Raw genomic sequence first — 26449 nt, 5'->3', positions numbered from 1 at the left:
CCCTGTGGGGAAAGAGCACCCTGTGGGGACAGCACCCTGTGGGGAAAGAGCACCCTGTAGGGACAGCACCCTGTAGGGACAGCACCCTGCCGGGAAAGAGCACCCTATAGGGACAGCACCCTGTGGGGACAGCACCCTGTAGGGACAGTACCCTGCGGGGAAAGAGCACCCTGTGGGGAAAGAGCACCCTGTGGGGACAGCACCCTGCGGGGAAAGAGCACCCTGTAGCGACAGCACCCTGTGGGGAAAGAGCACCCTGTGGGGACAGCACCCTGTGGGGACAGCACCCTGTGGGGAAAGAGCACCCTGCGGGGACAGCACCCTGTGGGGACAGCACCCTGTGGGGAAAGAGCACCGTGTAGGGACAGCACCCTGTGGGGAAAGAGCACCCTGTGGGGACAGCACCCTGTGGGGACAGCACCCTGCGGGGAAAGAGCTTCCCTGCGGGGACAATGAATATTCTCCAGCTATTCTACTGTGGGGACCATTACGGTTTGCCCAGCCTTTCCCCACCCAGGGCAGCACGGTGGCATAGTGGTTAGCACTGTTGCCTCACAGCGCCAGAGACCCGGGTTCGAATCCGGCCTCGGGTGACTGTCTGTGTGGAGTTTGCACATTCTCCCCGTGTTTGCGTGGGTTTCCTCCGGGTGCTCCGGTTTCCTCCCACAGTCCAAAGATGTGCGGGCTAGGTTGATTGGCTATGATAAATTGACCCTTAGTGTTAGGGGGATTAAATACGTTGGGTTATGGGGATCGGGTGGGATATGTGTCGGTGCAGGCTCGATGGGCCGAAATGGCCTCTATCTGCACTGTGGGGTTTCTGTGATTCTGTGATTCTATGTCCACACAGACACAGGAGTCACCAGTCAGTGACCAAGAGTGAAAATCATGTTATATTTCCACCCTCAGTAACTCGGGGCCACTGAGGCCAGGTGTAGCCGCTTTTCTCCCATTCCCTCCTCCGACTCCCCCCTCCCCCATGGTCCTGGCGGAGATCAGCTGACACTAGGAATGAAACCTGGGGTCTTACTGATCCCTGCAGCGCCACTCCCACTGAGAGATGGGGTGCTGCTCCGAGCACACGAGGGAGAAAGGAATAGAAGGATATGCTGCTCGGGTGAGATGGGGAGGGGTGGGAGAAGTTTTGTGTGGAGCATGAACACTGGCACGGACCAGTTGGGCCGAATGGCCTGTTTCTGTGCTGTACATTCTGTGTAACTCGATGTTTCATTGCCTCTGAAACAGGAACAAAATTCTTACAGGGTTTGACAGGGTAGATGCAGGGAGGATGTTTCCCCCTGGCTGGGGAGTCTAGAACCAGGGGTCACAGTCTCAGAATAAGGGGTCGGCCATTTAGGACTGAGATGAGGAGAAATTTCTTCACTCAGAGGGCGGTGAATCTTTGGAATTCTCTGCCCCAGAGGGCTGTGGAGGCTCAGTCGTTGAGTATATTCAAGGCCGAGATCGATAGATTTTTGGACTCATGGGGAATCGAGGGATATGGGGATCGGGCGGGAAAGTGGAGTTGAGGTCAAAGATCAGCCATGATTTTATTGAATGGCGGAGCAGGCTCGAGGGGCCGTGTGGCGGAGCAGGCTCGAGGGGCCGTGTGGCGGAGCAGGCTCGAGGGGCCGTGTGGCGGAGCAGGCTCGAGGGGCCGTGTGTCGGAGCAGGCTCGAGGGGCCGTGTGGCGGAGCAGGCTCGAGGGGCCGTGTGGCGGAGCAGGCTCGAGGGGCCGTGTGGCGGAGCAGGCTCGAGGGGCCGTGTGGCGGAGCAGGCTCGAGGGGCCGTGTGGCGGAGCAGGCTCGAGGGGCCGTGTGTCGGAGCAGGCTCGAGGGGCCGTGTGGCGGAGCAGGCTCGAGGGGCCATGTGGCGGAGCAGGCTCGAGGGGCCGTGTGGCGGAGCAGGCTCGAGGGGCCGTGTGGCGGAGCAGGCTCGAGGGGCCGTGTGGCGGAGCAGGCTCGAGGGGCCGTGTGGCGGAGCAGGCTCAAGGGGCCGAATCCTGCTCTATTTCTTATGTTCTTATAAACAATAGCAAATCTCTGACCTCGTCCTTCACATCTCATGAAGTAGTCCCGCGCATCCTTTGGGTATCCCCAAGGAACCTCGCCAGTGATGGGATTGAAGCGAGTGAAATTTGTTCCTTGGAAGCAGTAGTATCTGTCAATCCACCTCATTCCGGACGTGCAATGATGAACCTCTGGCCATGTCTTCTCCTTCACCGTGTTTGTGCTGAGATCCAGCAGGTACACCGTATCTCCTGCACAGAGAATCAGAGAGTTTATTCCTTTGCCCCCTCCTTGCCTGAAGGCTCGGACACCGCAGGATTTCAAAGTGCGGGAACACAAAGTGAATAGGAACAGTCTGCAGGATGGGGATCTGTAGGCTGTGGCTCAGTGGGCAGCACCCTTGCCTCTGAGTTAGAAGGTCGTGGGTTCAAGTCCCACTCCAGAGACTTGAGCACAGAAATCCAGGCCGACACTCGCAGTGCAGTACTGAGGGAGTGCTGCACTGTCAGAGGTGCCACCTTTCGGATGAAACTTTAAACCAAGGCCCCGTCTGCGCTCTCAAGTGGACGTAAAAGATCCCACGGCCACTATTTCGAAGAAGAGCAGGGGGAGTTCTCCCGGTGCCCTGGGGCCAATATTTATCCCTCAATCAACATCACTAAAAAACAGATGATCTGGTTATCATCACATTGCTGTTTGTGGGATCTTGCTGTGTGCTTACAGTGACTGCACTTCAAAAAGTACTTTGTTGGTTGTAAAGCACTTTGGGACTTCCTGAGGTCATGAAGGGCGCTATAGAAATGCAAGTCTATCTTTCTAAAGAAGTCGGACATACTCCATGTCTGATGTTAGTGAGTGAGTGTCACCATGTTTCACAAGCAAGCCCAGCGTCAGACATCTACACAAAGACTTTGTACAGGAGTCACTGCATAGCGATCGGGTCGGGAACCCAGGCTGAATTGCCCCCCCCTCCCCCATAAAAGGCAGACTGGCTGAGTGGTGACGGTGAAATCCAAAGTAGTGCTGCACTGTGATGGAATGGACACTGCTTGAGACGCTTACGCTGAGGGAAACTCTAGCTTCAGTCCCCATTCCGACTCGTAGGGATCGATTTTATCTCAGGTGCGGGGAATTGGCGGGTTCCCCAAATTTAGTGATTCCCACACGATTCTAAATGGGTCTATGAGATTGATGCAATTTTAACTCAATTGGCCAATTAAGTATTTCTAGTCAGAAAGTCGCAGAATATGACGTCATCATTGCTGCTGCTTTTAAGGGCCACAGCAAGCCTTGCTTCCTCTGCAGGCTCCCAAACTTCACCATTAAGATGGCACAGGAGCCTGCAGGAGCAGCAGCCAGCGGGAGGGCCAGATCTGCCCCCAAATTTGACGAGGCTTCACTGCAGGCATTACTGGATGGTGCTAGGGCCCACAGGGAGGTCCTGTTCCCTTCTTCAGGGAGGAAGAGGCCTCCCAGTCAGACCAAGGCTGTGTGGCTCCAGGTGGCAGGTCAAGTCAACTGCTTGGGGCTCACATGAAGAACGTGGTTGCAGTGCAGGAAAAGATTCCATGACCACCTTCGCACTGGAAAAGTACGTGCTGTATGATGTTTCCATCACCCTCAATCTGATCCCCATTGCCTTTCCTCACCAGCACTCAGCTTTAGCAATCTCTTCCTGCACATCCCACTAGACACTCACATCCATGCACCCTTACCCATTCCCTCTCTCTCTCTATGCTCACATTCACAGAACTATGCCACCATGCAGCCCTCACACTCCCTCTCACTCTGATGCTTTGAACACAACTGACAACACACAGGGAGGGCCCTTGGTATTGCAACCTCACTCCATCTTTGTCTCCTTCTAAGTATCTATGCTATGGAATATCTACACTCACCCCTTAATTCTCACTCAACCTCCACTTGTCTCCCTCATTGCAGGAAAAGAGAGCTCACAACAGGAGAGAGCGAGCCAGGACAGGAGGAGGGCCGCCCTCATTAGCCCAGCTCACCCCCTGGGAGGAAGGCGTCCTGGAAATTGCCGGGGCTGACCGAGATGTGGACGTTGGGGAAGGACAGACTGGAGCATCCCCGCAAGCTGGTGACAGAATAGTTTTCCATCTCTCTCATTGGCATTGCATGAGTCGCTGATAATGATTCTGAAGCTACATCATATGGACTTATGATCATCTGCAAAATGCAGTGTGCATGTAACCTTGGCATCACAACTCTAACTTTTTCCTTGACTCCCCCACAGGACCATCGAGAGACCCCGTCCCCACTCTGCAGGAGGAAGAGCCTGAGCAGCCAGAATCCTCAGAGGAATCTGCAACCCCTGAGGGTGCAGCGTCATCAGAAATAAAGTGCACCCAGCACCAGCGCAGACACTCACACCTCGGTGGGACCTTCGGGACATACAGTAAAGTTGTCACCTGATGTATCACAGCTCACAAGTGAGCATCAGCAGATTGTGGAGACAGGGACAGCAGTGGAGAGTCCTCGTCGGAGGGCGCAGGACTCTGCCAGCTCGGCTCAGCTGCATGTCGACCCTCTGCCTCTGGGTCCATCTGTAAGATCAGAGGTGATGGAACTCCAGGCACAGATGCAGGAGTCTCTGGCAGGTTTTGTCTCTAGGGTCACTGCAAGTGTGGAGCGAATGGAGGAGTCCATTGCGAACATGAGCAGAGCCTTTGTGGAGTCATTGGCGCATGAACGCATGAACACGGAAAGGATGGCTACCTACGTGGAAATGATTGCTGCCTCCGTGGTAAGGCTGGCTATGGTAGAGGAGAGGAGGGCTACGGCCATGGAGGAGGTTAGTCGCCAGGGTATGGAAAACATGGTGAGTGTTCAGAATAGAATGACATCTCTTGAGGAGCGATGGGCATCTATTGAACAGAGAAACCAGACCTTCATGGAAGTCCTTCTGAGTAGGACTGCCATTGTAGATACGGGTCCCCATGGCCCCCCTGATGTGCAGCAAGCTGCTCTCCAGCCACTTGCAGGCACTGAGGGGGACCTGACCCATGAGAGGGAGGTTGGTGGCAGACCTCAAGGAAGTGGGGGCTCCTCTCCAAGCGCTCACACTTCCATGCCACTGCAGAGCCCTCGGTCAGAGCCCCGCCGGAGTACACACCTAACGGAGATAGAGGTCTCAACCCCTGCACAGCCGCAGGAGCAGCAGACTGCTGGCGAGCCCTCACAGGCTCACCATCCCAGAGGACGCCCACCAAAGGTGTTGAGACAGGAGCAGCAGGAAAGTGAGCAAGGGGCCTCCACATCTGCTGAAGCCACAGGGGAACCACTACGTAGGAGCACGCGTAAGAGGAAAATAAAGCACAAATAGTCACAAGGGTAGTCACTTGGGTGAAATGCTGTGTATTTTGTAAAAATGCCATCAGTTGTCTGATGGCAACTTCTGCAGTCGTGGCGTGTGTCATTTCGCGATAGTCAGCAAGCCAATAGTGCTCCCACCAGGTTTCACAGGCGTGATCCCCACCAGGCGTGTTTTACGTGGGAAAAGGGTTAAACAGGCAAGGGCCTGTTAAAATGGGATTACAAAGGCCAATCAGTGCTGTTCAAGGGCCCTAAAGACCAGTCCCGTCTGTTGCAGGCGGGATTGATTCGGGTCAATCAGACACACCTAGGTTAAAATGGCGTGGAGGCGGGAACCAGGCAGGAGGGGGGGGTCCCGACCCCCAGGGTTTGCGATTTTAACCCCCCGCACGCCTAAAAGCCCGCCTGTCGGCTGCGTTAAAATCAAGCCCTGAGTATCTCCGCTTCCACCACTTCCGTCAGCAGCGAGTTCCAGGTCCTCACCACTCGCTGCATAAAAAAGTTTTTCTTCACGTCCCCCCTGTATCTCTTGCCCAAAACCTTAAATCTGTGTCCCCTAATCATTGTACCATCAACTAGTGGGAACAGCCTTTCCCCGTCTAGCCTGTCCAAACCCGTCATAATCTTGTACACCTCTATCAAATCACCCCTCAACCTCCTTTGCTCTAATGAAAACAAATCCAGCTTCTCCAACCTGTCCTTGTAGCTAAGATCCCCCATCCCCGGAACTATTCTGGTAAATCTCCTCTGCACCCTCTCAAGGGCCTTCACATCCTTCCTAAAGTGTGGTGACCAGAACTGGACGCAATACTCCAGTTGTGGCCTAACCAGCGCTTTATAAAGGTTCAGCATAACGTCTCTACTTTTGTACTCAATACCTCTATTTATGAAGTCCAAGATCCCATATGCTTTGCTAATCACTCTCTCAATATGTCCCGCCACCTTCAGGGACCGATGCACATTAACTCCCAGGTCCCTCTGTCCCTGCACACTCTTTAAAACTGTGCCATTAAGTGTATATTGCCTCTCCCTGTTCCTTCTGCCAAAATGCATCACCTCACACTTCTCTGTATTAAATTCCATCTGCCACTTGTCTGCCCATTCTGCTAGCCTTTCTATGTCCTGTTGCAGTCGATTGGTATCCTCACTGTTTGCCACACCCCCAAGTTTGGTGTCATCGGCAAATTTAGAAATTCTACTCTGAATTCCAATATCCAGGTCATTTATATATATATATATCAAAAAAACTATATAACTGCTGTTCTGATGATTCCCTTCCTTTGACTGTTCCTGGTGCCACATAGAATGCACAGCACAGAACCAGGACACCCAACCCAACTGCCCCATGCCGGTGCCCACGCTCCACACCCACCCCACCCCAACCAACCCCATCAACACATCCTCCCGCTCCCCACACACTCACGTGGCTTCCCCCTAAATGCATCCATACCTGTAGCCTCAACCACTCTTCGTAGCGGTGAGCTCCACACCCTCACCACTCTCTGGGTAAACAAGTTTCTCCTGAATTCCCTCCCTCCCGGATCCTATATTTTGTGGATGTTAAAACCCCAATAACTGGTCTGCACGGGTCAGGTTCTGACCGGCCACTGCCCTTCACCTGAATATGTCTATATCGATTTCCATAGTGAGAGAATTGAAACATTCCACTTCATAAAATGGCCTTACCTTTAAAAAAGAGCACGGAATCCTGCATGCACTCGCCCTTCGGACACTCTACTGCTGCCCCCAGATTATCTGGAATTCCCGGGAATTTATCGTGGATCAGGAACTTGCCTTCTGGTGTAGTGCCGTAATATTGCCAGACCTGGTTCCCCTGAGAATCAATGAGAATTCAGTGAGTGAACTAAAGGGTACAATGTTAAGGGTGTGCAGGAACAGAGAGACCTGGGGGTGCATGTACACAAATCATTGAAGGTGGCGGGACAAGTTGAGAAGGCTGTTAAAAAGCAGATGGGATCCTGGGCTTTATTAATAGAGGCACAGAGGACAAAAGCAAGGAAGTTATACTAAACCCTTTATAAAACACTGGTGAGGCCTCAGCTGGAGTATTGTCTCTAATTCTGGGCACCACACTTTAGGAAGGATGTCGAGGTCTTGGAGACGGTGCAGAGGAGATTTACTAGAATGGTTCAGGGATGAGGGACTTCAGTTACATAGAAACATAGAAGATAGGAGCAGGAGTAGGCCATTCGGCCCCTCGAGCCTGCTCCGCCATTCAATGAGATCATGGCTGATCATCCAAATTCAGTACCCTGTCCCTGCTTTCTCCCCATATCCCTTGATCCCCCTAGCCTTAAGAAATATATCCAAATCCTTCTTGAATATATTTAATGAATTGGCCTCTACTGCCTTCTTTGGTAGAGAATTCCACAGGTTCACCACTCTCTGGGTGAAGAAATTCCTCCTCATCTCTGTCCTAAATGGCTTACCCCTTATCCTTAGACTGTGACCCCTGGTTCTGGACTCCCCGACCATCGGGAACATCCTTCCAGCATCTAGTCTGTCTAGTCCTGTTAGAATTTTATAAGTTTCGATGAGATCCCCTCTCATTCTTCTAAACTCCAGCGAGTACAAGCCCAATCGACCCAATCTCTCCTCATACGTCATTCCTGCCATCCCAGGTATCAGCCTGGTGAATCTTCGCTGCACTCCCTCCATGGCAAGAACATCCTTCCTCAGATAAGGCGACCAAAACTGCACACAATACTCCAGATGTGGTCTCACCAAGGCCCTGTACAACTGCAGCAAGACATCCTTGTTCCTGTACTCAAACCCTCTCGCTACGAAGGCCAACATACCATTTGCCTTCTTAACCGCCTGCTGCACCTGCATGCTTACCTTCAGCGACTGGTGCACAAGGACACCCAGGTCTCGTTGCACTTCCCCTTCTCCCAATTTATTGCCATTCAGATAATAATCTGCCTTCCTGTTTTTGATACCGAAGTGGATAACCTCGCATTTATCCACGTTATATTGCATCTGCCATGCTTCTGCCCAATCACCCAACCTGTCCAAATCATACTGGAGTTTCTCGGTATCCTCCTCACAGCACACATGCCCACCCAGCTTTGTGTCGTCTGCAAACTGGGAGATATTACATCTAGTTCCCTCATCCAGATCATTAATATATATTGTGAATAGCTGGGGTTCAAGGACCGATCCCTGCGGTACCCCAGGGTGGAGAGACTGGAGAATCTGGGGTTGTTCTCCTTAGAGCAGAGAAGGTTAAGAGGAGATTTGATAGAGGTGTTCAAAATCAATGAAGGGTTTTGATAGAGTAAATAAGGAGAAACTGTTTCCAGTGGCAGGAGGGTCGGTAACCAGAGGACTCAGATTTAAGGTGATTGGCAAAAGAACCAGAGGGGAGATGAGGAAATAATTTGTGATCTGGAATGCGCTGCCTGAAAGGGCGGTGGAAGCAGATTCAATAGTAAATGTAAAAAGAGAATTGAGTAAATAGTTGAAGGGAGAAAAAATTACAGGGCTACGGGGAAAGAGCAGGGGGGAGTGGGACTAATTGGAGAGCTCTTTCAAAGAGCCGGTGCAGGTATGATGGGCCGAATGGCCTCCTGTGCTGTATCATTTGATGGTTCTATGATTCCAGCCCCATACTTCCTCCCTCCAGAGCCATCTGGCCTCGAGTGGCTCCCTCACTTCTTTCTCCTACTTTAAGACCATCATTATAACATACCTCTGTAACCACTCTTAATATCTCCGCTTTGCCATTTTTGTCTGATAATCTCTTTGTGATGTGCCTTGTGTCTTGTTTTCTTTGTTAAAGGCCATCTATAAATGGAAGCTCTTGTTGTCTCCTCTCTATCCCACTCCTCCTGTCTCTCTCCCTGATATTGCACACTCTCTTGGGTCTGGTACCGGACACTCCATGTGCCAGATGTGCCCGTTAACCAGAATCCTATCACAGTGCCATCAGCCTCATGGTGTCTCTGGCCTGGTTCAATGTCTCTCAGCACCAGTGAGCAGGTTCCAGGCCGCGCTCAGGCTTTTCCCACCACACAAGGGCCTGACTGAAAGCTGCGGGTGTGCTGGTCTGGTGGAGATCGGGTAACCATGGATACTGTCGGCGAGGAGCCTACCTTGAAGAAGAACATCCTGTCGTGATGCCCCGGGGAGGTTTTGTGATGGATACGGAATGCTGCATCGATGTGCTCCGGTAGTTGGGGCCAAGTTTCATTGATGAGCCCGGCGGGACCACGAAAACCTTTCCACACAAACTCATCTGTCAAATGGAAAGTTCCGGAGAGAGCGATCAGCATCTTTGCAAATCCCACATCAAAACTTTTAGCTTCAGTGCATAAAAATTATCAGCAGCACCCAGTATCATTTTCATATATTAACCCCACCTACCCACCTTCTTCCCATATCCCTCAACCCCACCTACCCACCTTCTCCCCATATCCCTCAACCCCACCTACCCACCTTCTCCCCATATCCCCAACCCCACCTACCCACCTTCTCCCCATATCCCTCAACCCCACCTACCCACCTTCTCCCCATATCCCCAACCCCACCTACCCACCTTCTTCCCATATCCCCAACCCCACCTACCCACCTTCTCCCCATATCCCCAACCCCACCTACCCACCTTCTCCCCATATCCCTCAACCCCACCTTCTCCCCATATCCCCAACCCCACCTACCCACCTTCTCCCCATATCCCTCAACCCCACCTACCCACCTTCTCCCCATATCACCAACCCCACCTACCCACCTTCTCCCCATATCCCTCAACCCCACCTACCCACCTTCTCCCCATATCACCAACCCCACCTACCCACCTTCTCCCCATATCCCCAACCCCACCTACCCACCTTCTCCCCATATCCCTCAACCCCACCTTCTCCCCATATCCCCAACCCCACCTACCCACCTTCTCCCCATATCCCCAACCCCACCTACCCACCTTCTCCCCATATCACCAACCCCACCTACCCACCTTCTCCCCATATCCCTCAACCCCACCTACCCACCTTCTCCCCATATCACCAACCCCACCTACCCACCTTCTCCCCATATCCCTCAACCCCACCTACCCACCTTCTCCCCATATCCCTCAACCCCACCTACCCACCTTCTCCCCATATCCTCAACCCCACCTTCTCCCCATATCCCTCAACCCCACCTTCTCCCCATATCCCTCAACCCCACCTACCCACCTTCTCCCCATATCCTCAACCCCACCTACCCACCTTCTCCCCGTATCCCCCCCAAACCCTTCTTTTACCACAAATAAAGTTTGTATGAGAGTCATGTCTCTTAGTCAGCAGTCCAATGCTAGTCTGGCATCTATCAGAGAATTTAAGACCCTGATTTAAATTGGTGTTGGTCATCCAAAGCTGTCAGAGCAGCTACACAACTGGTTCAAGACCTCATCCTGAATTTCCAACTCTATAGGCATATAAATAGTAAAAGGGTAATAGGAGGAGGTGTGGGGCTGATTAGGGACCAAAAAGGAGACCTACGCATGGAGGCAGAGAGTATGGCTGAGGTACTAAACGAGTACTTTACATCTTCACCAAGTAAGAAGATGCTGCCAAAGACACAGTGAAGGAGGAGGTAGTGGAGATACTGGATGGGATAAAAATTGATAAAGAGGTACGAGAAAGGCTGACTGTACTTAAAGTAGATAAATCACCTGGACCAGATGGGATGCATCCTAGGATGCTGAGGGAAGTAAAGGTGGAAATCGCGGAGGTACTGGCCATAATCTTCCAATCCTCCTTAGATACAGGGGTGGTGCCAGAGGACTGGAGAATTGCAAATGTTACACCCTTTTTCAAGAAAGGGTGTAAGGATAAACCCAGTAACTACAGGCCAGTCAGTTTTACCTCGGTAGTGGGGAAGCTTTTAGAAACGATAATCAGGGATTAATTAAGGAAAGCCAGCACAGATTTGTTAAACATAAGAACATAAACATAGAAGATAGGAGCAGGAGTAGGCCATTCGGCCCCTTGAGCCTGCTCCGCCATTCAATGCGATCATGGCTGATCATCCAAATTCAGTACCCGGTCCCTGCTTTCTCCCCATATCCCTTGATCCCTTTAGCCTTAAGAAATATATCCAACTCCTTCTTGAATATATTTAATGAATTGGCCTCTACTGCCTTCTGTGGTAGAGAATTCCACAGGTTCACCACTCTCTGGGTGAAGAAATTCCTCCTCATCTCTGTCCTAAATGGCTTACCCCTTATCCTTAGACTGTGACCCCTGGTTCTGGACTCCCCGACCATCGGATACATCCTTCCTGCATCTAGTCTGTCTAGTCCTGAGAAATAGGAGCAGGAGTCGGCCATCCGGCCCTTCGAGCCTGCTCCGCCATTCAATAAGATCATGGCTGATCATCGACCTCGAAGGCAAATTGTGTTTAAATAACTTGATTGAGTTTTTTGATGAGGTAACAGAGAGGGTTGATGAGGGCAATGCGGTTGACGTAGTGTACATGGATTTCCAAAAGGCGTTTGATAAAGTGCCGCAAAATTGAAGCCCATGGAATAAAAGGGACAGTGGCAGCATGGATACAAAATTGGCTAAGTGACAGGAAACAGAGAGTAGTGGTGAACGGTTGTTTCTCAGACTGGAGGAAGGTATACAGTGGTGTTCCCCAGGGGCCAGTAGTAGGACCACTGCTTTTCTTGATATATATTAATGACTTGGACTTGGAGATGATACAACACTTGGAAGTATAGTGAACAGTGAGGAGGAGAGTGATCGACTTCAAGAAGACAGGCTGGTGGAATGGGCAGACACGTGGCAGATGAAATTTAACACAGAAAAGCGCGAAGTGATACATTTTGGTAGGAAGAACGAGGAGAGGCAATATAAACTAAAGGGTACGATCCTAAAGGGGGTGCATGAACAGAGAGACCTGGGGGTATATGTGCACAAATCGTTGACACTGGCAGGGCAGATTGAGAAAGCAGTTAAAAAAGCATATGGGATCCCAGAGGCTGGGTATTCTGCGGCGAGTGTCTCACCTCCTGACTCCCCAATGCCTTTCCACCATCTACAAGGCACAAGTAAGGAGTGTGATGGAATACTCTCCACTTGCCTGGATGAGTGCAGCTCCAACAACACTCAAGAAGCTCGACACCATCCAGGACAAAGCTGCCCGCTTGATTGGCACCCCATCCACCACCTTAAACATTCACTCCCTCCACCACCGGTGCACCGTGACTGCAGTGTGTACCATCTGCAAGATGCACTGCAGCAACTCACCAAGGCTTCTTCGGCAGCACCTCCCAAACCCGCGACCTCTACCACCTAGAAGGACAAGGGCAGCAGGTGCATGGGAACACCACCACCTCCAAGTTCCCCTCCAAGTCACACACCATCCTGACTTAGAATTATATCGCCGATCCTTCATTGTCGCTGGGTCAAAATCCTGGAACTCCCTCCCTAACAGCACTGTGGGAGCACCTTCGCCACACGGACTGCAGCGGTTCAAGAAGGCAGCTCACCACCACCTTCTCGAGGGCAACTAGGGATGGGCAATAAATGCTGGCCTTGCCAGCGACGCCCACATCCCATAAACGAATTTAAAAAAGAAAAGATTTACAAGAATGGTTCCAGGGGTGAGAGACTTCAGTTACGTGGATAGACTGGAGAAGCTGGGGTTGTTCCGCTTGGAGCAGAGAAGATTGAGAGGAGATTTGATAGAGGTGTTCAAAATCATGAGGGGTCTGGACAGAGTAGATAGAGAGAAACTGTTCCCATTGGCGGAAGGGTCGAGAACCAGAGGACACAGATTTAAGGTGATTGGCAAAAGAACCAAAGGCGACATAAGGAAAAACTTTTTTACGCAGCGAGTGGTTGTGATCTGGAATGCACTTCCTGAAGGGGGGGAGGAGGCAGATTCAATCATGGCTTTCCAAAGGAAATTGGATAAGTACCTGAAGGAAAAAAAATTGCAGGGCTACGGGGAAAGGGCGGGGGAGTGGGACTCGCTGAAGTGCTCTTGCAGAGAGCCGGCACGGGCTCGACGGGCCGAATGGCCTCCTTCTGTGCTGTAACCATTCTCTGATTCTAGTCAGAAGTGTCTGGCCTTGACACCAATTGAAAAGTCTGCTGGTATCACAAGCAAGTGGGACAGAGGAATTAAGTGACACCAGGTTCGTTGTTTTGGGCCGAAGGATAAAGTAGGAAGAAATTCACCTCTCCCATCACGGACTCTGCAGCCCTAGACTTACCTCGGAAATAGTAGGAAACTCCCTGCTCATCCAGAGTGATTGCATCGAATCCGAGACCATCACATCGATTGGGATAACCTGAAAACATAAATCACAAGCACCTTACTAAGGGGACTAATCCAGTGCGACGGCCAAGGCAACATGTAGAAACTTGGAGACCACTGCAGGCCTACCTAACGCAAGTAAAGAGGACTTCATTCACTGGCCTTCTACACAGTGCGACTGGATGGGAGGGATTTCCTTGACTGGGATTCTATTCAGATGGGACGGGTTTCATCCATTAAGTTTCTGTGGAGTGGGAATGGATGGGAGCAGTTTGAGTCATGTTATGTAGTTGGACTGATGGGAGGGGTTTTGGTATGTTAGGATTTTATGTAGTTGGACTGATGGGAGGGGTTTATTCTATAGAGTGAGTGAATGGTTCGGGGTTGGGATTACACTCAATGTGCCTCTAGAACCCGCTGTCAGCGTGTGGAGCATCAATGGTCTCAAGTAACGGGGAGGTCAATGGGGAAATGAACAGGCCAAGAGCCCAGAGAGAGAGGTGTGGAGGAGAGCAGCAGAGAGCATACTGACCTGCGATGCTGGGATGTGGTTGGCTCATCTCGTCATGCGTGATGTTTGCGTGGCCCTTCATCCTGGAATAAAGCAGCAAATATCTTTAACCGAGAGGTTCTCTGGCAATTCCCCTTCCCTCCCATTTTCTTCCTGATTTCCCGCAACCTCTCCACACGACCTGCCCTGTAGTTAGGTAGCGTTCCACCGTCGCTGGCTGCCCCCCTCCAGTAGCTGGCTGAAATAACTATTCTTCATATGTGAGGCTGTTCAGCAACAGAGGGCATCACAGCCAAGACTAATCTTGTCCTCACTTGTGTTCACAAAGGGTTAAACTATGAGGACAAGTTGCATAAACATGTCTTGTATTTCCTTGGGTTTAGAACATTGAGGACTGATCTAATCAAGGTCTTTACAGAGATTCAATAAGGTTTACCCACGTTAGATTGCATCCGCCACCTGTCTGCCCATTTCACCAGTCAGTATATGTCCTCCTGAGGTCTGCTACTACCCTGCTCACTATTTACTACGTTGCCAAGCTTTATATCATCCGCAAACATCAAAATTGTACCCCCTACGCCCAAGTCCAGGTCATTTATATATAAGAGAAAAGCAATGGTCCTTATACCGACCCCTGGGGAAGGCACTGCATACTCCAGTCAGAAAAATATCCGTTAACCACTACTCTCTGCCTCCTATCCCTTAACCAATTTTGTACCCAAGTTACTTTAATACCATGTGCTTCTATTTTCTGAATAAGTCTGTTATGTGGTACTTTATCCAGATATACATCTGCTGCACAACCTTCATCAGCCCTCTCTGTTACTTCATCAAAGAACTCAATCAGGTTAGTCAGACTCGATTTGCCTTTAACAAATCCATGCTGGCTGTCCCTTATTAACCCACATTTCTCCGAGTGAGAATTAATTTTGTCCTTGATAATGATCTCTAGTAGTTTTCCCACCACTGATGTTAGGCTGACTGGCCTGTAGTTTCCAGGTTTGTCCTGCTCCCCTTTTTTGAACAGTGGTGTAACATTTGCAATCCTCCAGCCCTCTGGCACCACTCCCATATCCAAGGAGGATTGGAAGATTGTGGTCGGAGCTTCTACTACCTCCACCCTCGCTTCCCTCAGCAACCTAGGATGCATCCCACCTGGACTGGGTGACTTGTTAACTTTGAGTGATGCCAAACTATTTAGCATATCCTTTCTATCTATTTTTATCATATCCAATATAAACTCCCCCTTCTCTACTGCGACATTAACTTTATCCTCTTCTCCAGTGAAGACAGATACAAAGTCCTCATTCAATACCTCAATCCTGCCCTCGGCCTCCACAAGAAGATTTCTTTTCTTGTCCCTAATCGGCCCCACCATTCCTTTAACTATCCTTTTATTTTTTATATGTTTACAAAATAATTTTGGGTTCCCTTTCATGTTACCTGTTAATCTGTTCTCACCATCTCCCTCTGCCCTTCTTCTCTCCTTCTTCCATTCCCCTCTCTCTGTAGTCTGCCTGCTTTTCGATTGTACTCTGTACCTGACATTTGTCATAAACCGCCTTTATTTCTGTTTTATTTGAACCTCTATTTCCGTTGTCATCCGGGGAGCTCTGGCCTTTGATGCCCCATCTGTCCTCCTTATGGGAATGTGCTTGGTTTGTACCCGAACTATCTCCGCCCTGAAGGCCTGCCATTGCTCATTGACTGCTTTCTGGACATAGAGCTAAGGCGAGTAACTGGAGTTGAGGTGCAGGTCATCACAGGCTCAAGGGGCTGAATGGCCTCCTTTTTCCATTCATTCTCGGGATGTGGGCGTCGCTGGCAAGGCCGGCATTTACTGCCCATCCCGAGTTGTCCGGAGAAGGTGGTGGTAAGTCTTCTTGATACAACTGAGGGTCTCACTGGGCCACGTCAGAGGGAGTCAACCACCTTGGTGTGGGACTGGAGTCACGTACAGGCCCAGCCTGGGTGAGGACGGCAGGCTTCCCTCCCTAAAGGACATCAGTGAACCAGTTGGGTTTTTACGACAATCCGACAGATTCATGGTCACTTTTACTGAGACCAGATTTTTATTTCCAGATTCTTAAAATAGAATTCAAATTCTCAAACTGCCCTGATGGGATTTGAGCTCACGTTCTCCGGATTACTACATCTTATTTACAGCACAGAAACAGGCCATTCGGCCCAACTGGTCCGTGCCGGTTTTTCTGCTCCACACGAGCCTCCTCCCACCCCTCTTCATCTCACCCTATCAGCATATCTTTCTATTCCTTTCTCCCTCGTGTGTTTATCCAGCTTCCCCTTAAATACATCTGTGTTCTTCGCCTCAACCACTCCCTCTGGTGGCGAGTTCCACATTCTCACCACTCTCTGGATTACTTGTCCGTCCAGTAACATAACCACAACACCACCATACACCAAATGAAATGTGCCTCATTCACTCGTACTGTACAGAAGCCCAACAAATCAAACTCCAGCATCCAGTTCCACATTCCCAGGGCTAATTAGAAAAAACAGTGAATTTCCTTTCCTGAAAATGTGTTCCACATTGCTCGCTGGGACAGCTTCTCTTTCCGATTCCGACAGGTGTCATCACTGGCCGCTCATATCTAGGGATTGGGAGCACCCTTTGTGTCACCCCTGTACCCACAGCCAGTGAGTGAGGTGCTCAGAATATTGACTCAACCTGCTGCAGACTTTTGAAATTTATCGTTGTACCGTCAGGTTCTGCACTGACAGACCCGAGTTATCTTAACCGTTCATTATTCTAAAGACCTATATCGATCTGTCCTCCTCTCAGTTTGCTTTCCCCCAGCGAAAATATGTTCAGCCTCCCGAGCTTTGCTTCATAACTCAGTCCCGAGAGCGTTGGAACCCTCCCAGTGTCTCCACTCTGCTTCTTCCTAACTGTCCGCCGTGGCTCAGTGGGCAGCACCCTCGCCTGTGAGTCAGAAGGTCCTGGGTTCAAGTCCCACTCCAGAGAGTTGAGCCCATCATCCAGGCTGACACTCCCAGGGCAGTACTGAGGGAGCGCCGCACTATCGGAGGGGCAGTACTGAGGGAGCGCCGCACTGCCGGAGGGGCAGTACTGAGGGAGCGCCGCACTGTCGGAGGTGCAGTACTGAGGGAGCGCCGCACTGAGGGAGCGCCGCACTGTCGGAGGGGCAGTACTGAGGGAGCGCCGTACTGCCGGAGGGGCAGTACTGAGGGAGCGCCGCACTGTCGGAGGTGCAGTACTGAGGGAGCGCCGCACTGTCGGAGGGGCAGTACTGAGGGAGCGCTGCACTGTCGGAGGGGCAGTACTGAGGGAGCGCTGCACTGTCGGAGGGGCAGTACTGAGGGAGCGCCGCACTGTCGGAGGGGCAGTACTGAGGGAGCGCTGCACTGTCGGAGGGGCAGTACTGAGGGAGCGCCGTACTGAGGAAGCGCCGCACTGTCGGAGGGGCAGTACTGAGGGAGCGCCGTACTGAGGGAGCGCCGCACTGTCGGAGGGGCAGTACTGAGGGAGCGCTGCACTGTCGGAGGGGCAGTACTGAGGGAGCGCCGTACTGAGGGAGCGCCGCACTGTCGGAGGGGCAGTACTGAGGGAGCGCTGTACTGAGGGAGCGCCGCACTGTCGGAGGGGCAGTACTGAGGGAGCGCTGCACTGTCGGAGGGGCAGTACTGAGGGAGCGCTGCACTGTCGGAGGGGCAGTACTGAGGGAGCGCCGCACTGTCGGAGGGGCAGTACTGAGGGAGCGCTGCACTGTCGGAGGGGCAGTACTGAGGGAGCGCCGCACTGTCGGAGGGGCAGTACTGAGGGATCGCTGCACTGTCGGAGGGGCCGTACTGAGGGAGCGCTGCACTGTTGGAGGGGCAGTACTGAGGGAGCGCTGCACTGTCGGAGGGGCAGTACTGAGGGAGCGCTGCACTGTCGGAGGGGCAGTACTGAGGGAGCGACGCACTATCGGCGGTGCCGTCTTTCGGATGAGACGTTAAACCGAGGTCTAGCCTGGTTCTCTCAGGTTGACGTAAAAGATCCCATGGCACTATTTTGAGGAAGAACAGGGGAGTTCTCCCCGGTGTCCTGGGGCCAATATTTATCCCTCAACCAACATCTCTAAAAACAGATTATCTGGCCATTCATCTCGTTGCTGTTTGTGGGATCTTGCTGTGCGCAAATTGGCTGCTGCGTTTCCTATACTATAACCGTGACTACAGTTCAAAGGGTACTTCATTGGCTGTGAAGTACTTTGAGACGTCCTGAGGTCATAAACACAAGTTTCCCTTTCTTGTTCCTAATGTGTCCACTGTCTCATCCTTGTATTTCAAAGTTGCTTCATTCGAATGATGTTAATTTGAATTGAAATCGCGCAAAAAAAGGCCTGTGGATTATGTTCTTTAAATCATTTAATTCTAACCACCAGATAATTCCTGGTTTGTGGCTCAGTACCACACCAGGCAGGACACACACTCACTGAGCCACATAGTCAGTTGCTGCCATCTGTTTAATTTTCACTAACTGGACACTCGAACCATCTACACTGTGACATCCTGCAGCAATCCACACTAGCGCAGTACTCACCAGGGCAAAGAGAGGCTGAGGGCCAAAGCTCCAGATAGCCACAACACTCCCAACAGAAACTTCATGGCCACTCCAGCAGGTCTGTGTCTGGACTGATGGTTGTGCCCAGGACTGGGGGTTCTATATACATCCACTCAACACAGCCTCTTTCAAAACAAACAGACCGTAAGAGGTTGCCGGAGCAGAAAGGTCAAAGTCAGAACAAACAGTCCCTGACTCACAGTCTCTTTCAAAAGGTGTTTGATAAATTGCCAGATAACAGATTTATTAGCAAAACAGAAGCCTACGGGATTAAAGGGACAGTGGCAGCATGGATACGGACTTGGCTAAGGGACAGAAACATCGAAACATAGAAGATAGGAGTAGGAGTCGGCCATTCGGCCCCTCGAGCCTGCTCCGCCATTCAATGAGATCATGGCTGATCATCCAAATTCAGTACCCTGTCCCTGCCTTCTCCCCATATCCCTTGATCCCTTTAGCCTTAAGAAATATATCCAACTCCTTCTTGAATATATTTAATGAATTGGCCTCAACTGCCTTCTGTGGTAGAGAATTCCACAGGTTCACCACTCTCTGGGTGAAGAAATTCCTCCTCATCTCTGTCCTAAATGGCTTACCCCTTATCCTTAGACTATGACCCCTGGTTCTGGACTCCCCGACCATCGGGAACATCCTTGCTGCATCTAGTCTGTCCAGTCCTGTTAGAATTTTATAAGTTTCATTGAGATCGCCTCTCATTCTTCTAAACTCCAGCGAATATAAGCCCAATCGACCCAATCTCTCCTCATACGTCATTCCTGCAGGTAGTAGTGGTGAACGGTTTGTCTACAGTGATGTCCCCCAGGGGTCGGTATCAGGACCACTGCTCTTTCTGGTGTATATTAATGACCTGGACTTGTGTATACAGGGAATAATTTCAAAGTTTGCAGATGACATGAAACTGGGAAACGTAGTAAACAGTGAGGAGGATAATAAGAGACTTCAGGAGCACATAGAGAGACTGGTGAAATGGGCAGACACATGGCCAATGACATTTAACACAGAGAAGTGTGAAATGGTTCCTTTTGGTCGGAAGAATGAGGAGAGGCAATAAAAACTAAATGGTACAATTTAAAGGCGGTGCAGGAACAGAGAGACCTTGGTCTGTATGTACACAAATCTTTGAAGGTGGCGTTAATTGGAGAGCTCTTTCAAAGAGCCGGCACAGGCACGATGGGCCGAATGGCCCCCTTCTGTGCTGTCTGATTCTCTGATTCAATGATCACATAGATTACATTTTAACCAGACACAGTGTGGCTCAGGAACTGTTGAAATCCAGGCTGAGGGTTGCCAACAAAGCAAGGCCACACTTGACCCCGCACTGCCAGGATATTTAAAGGGACAGTGTCTTCATCCCATGGAGAGCGGGGGGCTTGGAAAAGAGTCAGAATAATTTTACATAATCGTGTCATAGGATCATAGGAGCCGAGCAACAGGAGGAGGCCATTGAGTCCCTCGAGCCTGCTCCGCCTTTCAATGAGATCCTGGCTGATCTGTACCTCAGCTCCATCCACCCGCCTTGGCCGCACGTCCCTTGTCCTGTCATGTCAGACCATGAATAGTCCTGTGCAAATGATGCCATGGCGGTTTTGTGAGGCAACGTACGTTTCCATATCAACCATCTGATGAACGGCAATTTAAAAAATAGATGCTACGCCCCTTTAAACCACTGTGGGAAACCCCATTCAAGAAAATAAAGAGAGTTTGCATTTCCACAACAACAACAACTTGCATTTATACAGCGCCTTTAATGTAGTAAAACGCCCCAAGGCATTTCACAGGAGCGATTATAAGACAAATAATTTGACACCGAGCCACATAAGGAGATATTAGGACAGGTGACCAAAAGCTTGGTCAAAGAGGTCGGTTTTAAGGAGCATCTTAAAGGAGGAGAGAGAGGCGGAGAGGTTTAGGGAGGGAATTCCAGAGCTTAGGGCCCAGGCAGCTGAAGGCACGGCCGCCAATGGTGGAGCGATGGAAATCAGGGATGCTCAAGAGGCCAGAATTAGAGGAGCGCAGATATCTCGGAGGGTTGTAGGGCTGGAGGAGATTACAGAGAGAGGGAGGGGCGAGGCCATGGAGGGATTTGAAAACAAGGATGAGAATTTTGAAATCGAGGCGTTGCTTAACCGGGAGCCAATGTAGGTCAGCGAGCACAGGGGTGATGGGCGAACGGGACTTGGTGCGAGTTAGGACACGGGCAGCCGAGTTTTGGATGACCTCAAGTTTACGTAGGGTAGAATTTGGGAGGCCAGCCAGGATTGTGTTGAAATAGTCAAGTCTAGAGGTAACAAAGGCATGGATGAGAGTTTCAGCAGCGGATGAGCTGAGGCAAGGGCAGAGACGGGCGATGTTACAGAGGTGGAAGTAGGCAGTCTTAGTTATGCTGCGGATATGTGGTCGGAAGCTCATTTCAGGGTCAAATATGACACCAAGGTTGCGAACAGTGTGGTTCAGCCTCAGACAGATGTTAGGGAGAGGGATGGAGTCAGTGGCTCGGGAACGGAGTTTGTGGCAGGGACCGAAAACAATGGCTTTGGTCTTCCCAATATTTAATTGGAGGAAATTTTTGCTCATCCAGAACTGGATGTTGGACAAGCAGATGGGGCAGTAGTTTGCAAGGATGGAGGGGCCAAAGGTTGTTTTTTTGAGGAGAGGGGTGATGATGGCAGATTTGAGGGAGAGGGGGACAGTACCCGAGGAGAGAGAACCGTAAACAATATCAGCTAACATAGGAGCCAGAAAAGGAAGTTGGGTGGTCAGCAGTTTGGTGGGAATAGGGTTGAGGGAGCAGGAAGTGGGTCTCATGGACAAGATGAGCGCGGTGGGGTCATGAGTGGAGATCGGAGAGAAACTGGAGAAAGATGTGACTTCAGGGCTAGGGCAGGGGGAACCGTCGAGGAAGTTTGGCCCGGTGGGCTAGGGGAAGGAAGGGAAGTGGCAGAGGCAGCTGAACGGATGGGCTCAATCTTAGAGACAAAGAAATCCATGAGCTCCTTGTGATGAAATATGTGCCTTCATCAGCCCATGTGTTTTACCTGCTTGTATTGTGTGAACCGCCCCCTTTTGTTCCTATTGTGTGTATTGGCTACGCCCCTGTCTTTTGCCATATAAAGGTCTCAAGAGCTGTATGAGTCATTCCTACCAGACGAACCCGATGTGGGAAGACCTGCAATGCTGCAATGTTCTTAGTGATTAAAAGCCTTTAGTTGAATCCTTTAAACTCCTTGGGCTAGAAATTCAGTAGGCTTTGCGCCCACTTTTCGCCCAAAGAGGGCTTTTGCGCCAGTTGCTGAGATTTCTCATATATTCAGCGCTGCGGTAATGGCGGCGTTAGCCAGTAGCGCTGCGCCGCCACCGATGACGTCATCGGTGTGCGCAGTGCCCCGCTACCGCCCCGATACCAGCCCGACCGCCATATTGAGTAGCGGCCGCCTCTTCCGCAGCGGCCGCAAACAACGTTCAGAGAACGGGGCCGTCCTGTAGCGTTAGTGGGGCGAGTTAAGGTGGAGGGGCGGCCGGCCGCTTTTTCGGCGGCCGCCTGCCCGCACCTCCTTCCCCGGCCTCCACCACCACCCCCCCTGCGGCATTGCCGGCTATTTTCCGGGAGCCCGGCACTTCTCCGTGGTGCCGGGCTCATTTGCCGGCATTAGCGAGCGGCGATCTCGCTGTTGCAGGCACCTGCCTCTTAAGAGAGGGAGGAAGGCCTGCAGTACCGCAGCCTGCCGCTCCGCAACGGGTGGCGCTGCGGCACCTAGCGCGCCGAAATTCAGTTTCAGCGCCCCAAGCGGGGGCGGCCACACCCTTGAATAGCGGCCGCCTTCGACTTGGGGTGCGCAAACTGAATTTCCGGCGGGCACAAGTGGCTCCGCGCGCAGCGGTAACTTCTGGGCGCAAGCGAGCTGGCGGGCCCAAACTGAGTTTCTAGGCCCTTGTCTTTGAGTTATTGAAGGCACATCAATTTTAATCACTAAAACACCAAGATGGATCGACTCCTGAAACCAGAGCGCTTCGATCTGGACCCCCATGCCTCAGACGCAGCCACACAGTTCGGACACTGGTTCCGATGCTTCGAATTTTTCATTGCAAACTCATCCACCGCCATAGCAGCCGCAACCGCTACCGGAGACATGAAACTGGGAATCCTACGAAACTGGGTGAGCCATCGGGTCTCCCCTCTCATCCAAGATGCCACCAGCTACGGGGATGCCTGCTCCATTCTGAAGGCCCACTACGTGCGGCCAATAAACGAGGTGTACGCCAGGCATCTTCTGACTACTCGCACGCAGCGGCATGGTGAGTCACTAGAGGACTTTATACTAAGCCTAAAAGTACTGGGCAGAGACTGTAACTGTAAGGCCGTGTCTGCCATCGTGTACACGGAGGAGCTGATTCGAGACTCCCTTATTGCGGGCCTCAGTTCAAATTACATTCGGCAGAAACTGTTTGAAAAGGAGGGACTGGACTTAAAACAGGCTATAGATATAGCGCGATCGCTGGATATGGCCCAGAAGAACTCTGAATCCTGTTCCCCAGGCCACGCGGCCCACTCCGCCTCGTGCGCGCCGTGGGGGCCGCCATCTTTGAAGCCATCTTCACCTCCCAGGTCTCAGGCCAGCCCAGCACCATCGGAGCCCCAGCCTCCACCCAGGAGCCCCACTACTGCCGCGATGCATCGGGGCCCGAAATGCTACTTCTGCGGCCAGGACAAACACTCCAGGCATCTGTGCCCAGCGAAGGGCACCACCTGTTTTAAATGCGGGAAGAAAGGACATTTCAGCAAAGTCTGCAGAGGGAACCCCGCCTCCAACTCCACCACCGCCGCGTGCGCGCCGTGGGGGCGGCCATCTTGGACGCCATCTTGTCCACCCTCATGGAGTCCACCATCTTGCCCCGACTACACGGACCTCCAGGACCCACTAGTGGCCTCGATCACAGTGGATCAATCCAGGCCACATCCGTTGTCCAAATCGATGATGGACATAGAGGTAAACGGGAACAAGGTTAAATGCTTGATTGACTGCGGGAGCACCGAAAGCTTTATTCATCCTAGCCTGGTAAAACGACTTTCACTAATGATAGTCCCCACACAGGGCAAAATCGCCATGGCCGATAAGACTCATACCTCAAAAATTACAGGTTTCTGCGCGGTTATGTCGGTAAAAGGCAACAATTACAGAGATTTTAAACTATTGATAATGCCAGATCTCTGTGTGAGCGTGATCTTGGGTCTGGACTTCCAGTGCCACCACCAAAGTATCACGCTTACCTACGGTGGGTCCCAGCCGCCCCTCACAGTGTGCGGTCTGGCTACCCTGAAGGTCAAGCCGCCCTCTCTGTTCGCCAACCTCGTACCCAACTGTCGACCCATAGCGACCAAGAGTAGGCGGTACAGCTGGGAGGACAGACGGTTCATTGCGTTGGAAGTAGAAAGACTCAAGCGGGAGGGTATCATCGAATGCAGTACCAGCCCGTGGCGCGCCCAGGTAGTAGTAGTTAAGGGTAGCGAAAAGAAGCGGATGGTGATAGATTATAGCCAGACGGTTAATCTATACACCCAGCTAGACGCCTACCCTCTGCCCCGCATAGCGGATCTGGTTAACCAAATTGCGCAATACCGGGTGTTTTCCACCATCGACCTAAAATCGGCATACCACCAGCTCCCCATTAGGCCGGAGGACCGTCCATACACCGCCTTCGAGGCGAACGGACGCCTCTACCACTTCCTCGGAGTCCCCTTTGGGGTAACGAACGGGGTCTCGGTCTTCCAGCGGGAGATGGACCGCATGGTCGATGAGAACCAGTTAACAGCCACCTACCCATACCTAGACAACGTCACCATCTGCGGCCACGACCAGCAAGACCACGACTCGAACCTCGCGAGATTTCTGAAAACCGCCCTCAGACTCAATCTCACCTACAACGAGGATAAGTGTGTCTTTAGCACCACGTGCCTCTGTATCCTGGGCTGCGTGGTGGAAAACGGGGAAATCGGTCCGGACCCCGACCGATTGCGCCCCCTACGGGAGCTACCCCTACCAAACACTCCCAAGGCCCTGAAAAGGTGCCTGGGGTTCTTCTCCTATTACGCCCAATGGGTCCCCAATTATTCCGACAAGGCCCGTCCCCTCCTGAAATCAACGTCCTTCCCGCTCACGGCCGAGGCCCACGCCGCCTTCAACAGCATTAAACATGACATTGAGAAGGCCGCGCTGCGGGCAGTGGACGAAAACATCCCTTTCCAGGTCGAAAGCGATGCGTCCGACTTCGCTTTAGCAGCCACCCTCAACCAGGATGGGCGGCCCGTAGCCTTTTTCTCAAGAACCCTCCAAGGGCCCGAGATCAGGCACTCCTCGGTAGAGAAGGAGGCCCAGGCCATAGTGGAGGCAGTGCGGCACTAGAGGCACTACCTAGCCGGCAAACGCTTCACCCTGCTTACCGACCAGCGGTCGGTAGCCTTCATGTTTAACAACAAACAGAGGGGGAAGATCAAGAACGACAAAATTCTCAGGTGGCGGATCGAACTCGCCACGTTTGAGTACGACATAATATATAGGCCGGGGGCCCTCAACGAATCCCCCGACGCCCTATCACGAGGGATGTGTGCCAGCATCCAGGGGGACAGGCTACAGGGCCTCCACAATGGCCTCTGCCACCCGGGGGTCACCCGGCTATTCCACTTTATAAAATCCCGTAACCTGCCCTATTCCATCGAGGAGGTCCGGCCTATGACCAGGGACTGCCGCACCTGTGCGGAATGCAAGCCCCGTTTTTTCAGGCCCGACCGAGCCCACCTGATCAAAGCTACACGGCCATTCGAGCGCCTGAGCTTAGATTTCAAGGGACCACTCCCCTCCACCGACCGCAATGTGTACTTTCTCAACATTGTGGACGAGTACTCCCGCTTCCCATTCGCCTACCCCTGCCCAGATATGACCAGTGCCACGGTCATCAAGTGCCTCGGCAACCTGTTTTGCACGTTCGGCATGCCTAACTACATCCACACTGACAGGGGGGCGTCGTTCATGAGCGATGAACTGCGCCAATACCTGCTGTCGAAGGGGATAGCCACGAGTCGGACCACTAGTTATAACCCCCGGGGTAATGGGCAAGTGGAGAGGGAGAACGCGACAGTGTGGAAGGCGGTCACCTTAGTACTAAGGTCTAAAGGCCTCCCCACCTCCCGCTGGCAGGAGGTCCTCCCAGACGTACTCCACTCGATAAGGTCGCTACTGTGTACTGCTACTAACGCCACTCCTCACGAGAAGATGTTTGTTTTTCCCCGCAAATCAACCTCAGGAGTATCCCTACCCTCGTGGCTCTCCACCCCAGGGACAGTCCTGTTACGGAAGCATGTGAGGGGCCACAAAACGGATCCCCTCGTGGAGGCAGTACACCTACTCCATGCAAACCCACAGTACGTGTACGTCAAGCACGCCGACGGGCGTGAAGACACCGTGTCCATAAAGGACCTCGCCTCGGCAGGAAGTGACGACGACGACCCATCACCACCACCCCCAGAAGAACCTCCACCATCCCCAGAGGTATCCTCACCACCCCCAGAAGTACCTGCAACACCCCCAGCACATGGGTATGCCCAGGAGGGCACCACGGACTCCCGGTCGGAACCCGAGGTACGGTTGCGACATTCAGGAAGGACTATCACACCCCCGGACAGACTAAATCTGTAGAAGGGGTGAATGTGATGAAATATATGCC

At 52.0% G+C, this 26449-nt stretch overlaps 1 protein-coding gene across 2 annotated transcripts in view; it reads right to left on the bottom strand.

Annotated features, from left to right (window-relative positions):
* Nucleotides 1-18799, bottom strand: part of LOC147112197 (hemopexin-like) — a 43655-nt gene extending 24856 nt beyond the window's left edge. The window contains exons 1-6 of one of the 2 annotated variants that reach the window (XM_085999848.1): nucleotides 18692-18799; nucleotides 14146-14207; nucleotides 13570-13647; nucleotides 9461-9603; nucleotides 7032-7179; nucleotides 2048-2260 (exon numbers count right to left, since the gene is read on the bottom strand). In XM_085999848.1, coding sequence (XP_085855974.1) covers nucleotides 2048-2260; nucleotides 7032-7179; nucleotides 9461-9603; nucleotides 13570-13647; nucleotides 14146-14207; nucleotides 18692-18756 — 709 coding nt within the window. In that variant the 5' untranslated portion in view covers nucleotides 18757-18799. The remainder of the gene's footprint in view (nucleotides 1-2047; nucleotides 2261-7031; nucleotides 7180-9460; nucleotides 9604-13569; nucleotides 13648-14145; nucleotides 14208-18691) is intronic. The other variant, XM_085999849.1, reaches the window with a different exon arrangement.
* Nucleotides 18800-26449: the final 7650 nt, after the last annotated feature.

The sequence above is a fragment of the Somniosus microcephalus genome, chromosome 10, assembly GCF_052327205.1.
Source record: "Somniosus microcephalus isolate GS21.2 chromosome 10, FLI_Smic_1.0, whole genome shotgun sequence".
Classification (NCBI taxonomy): domain Eukaryota; kingdom Metazoa; phylum Chordata; class Chondrichthyes; order Squaliformes; family Somniosidae; genus Somniosus; species Somniosus microcephalus.
This window is presented reverse-complemented; position numbering and strand designations above follow the sequence as displayed.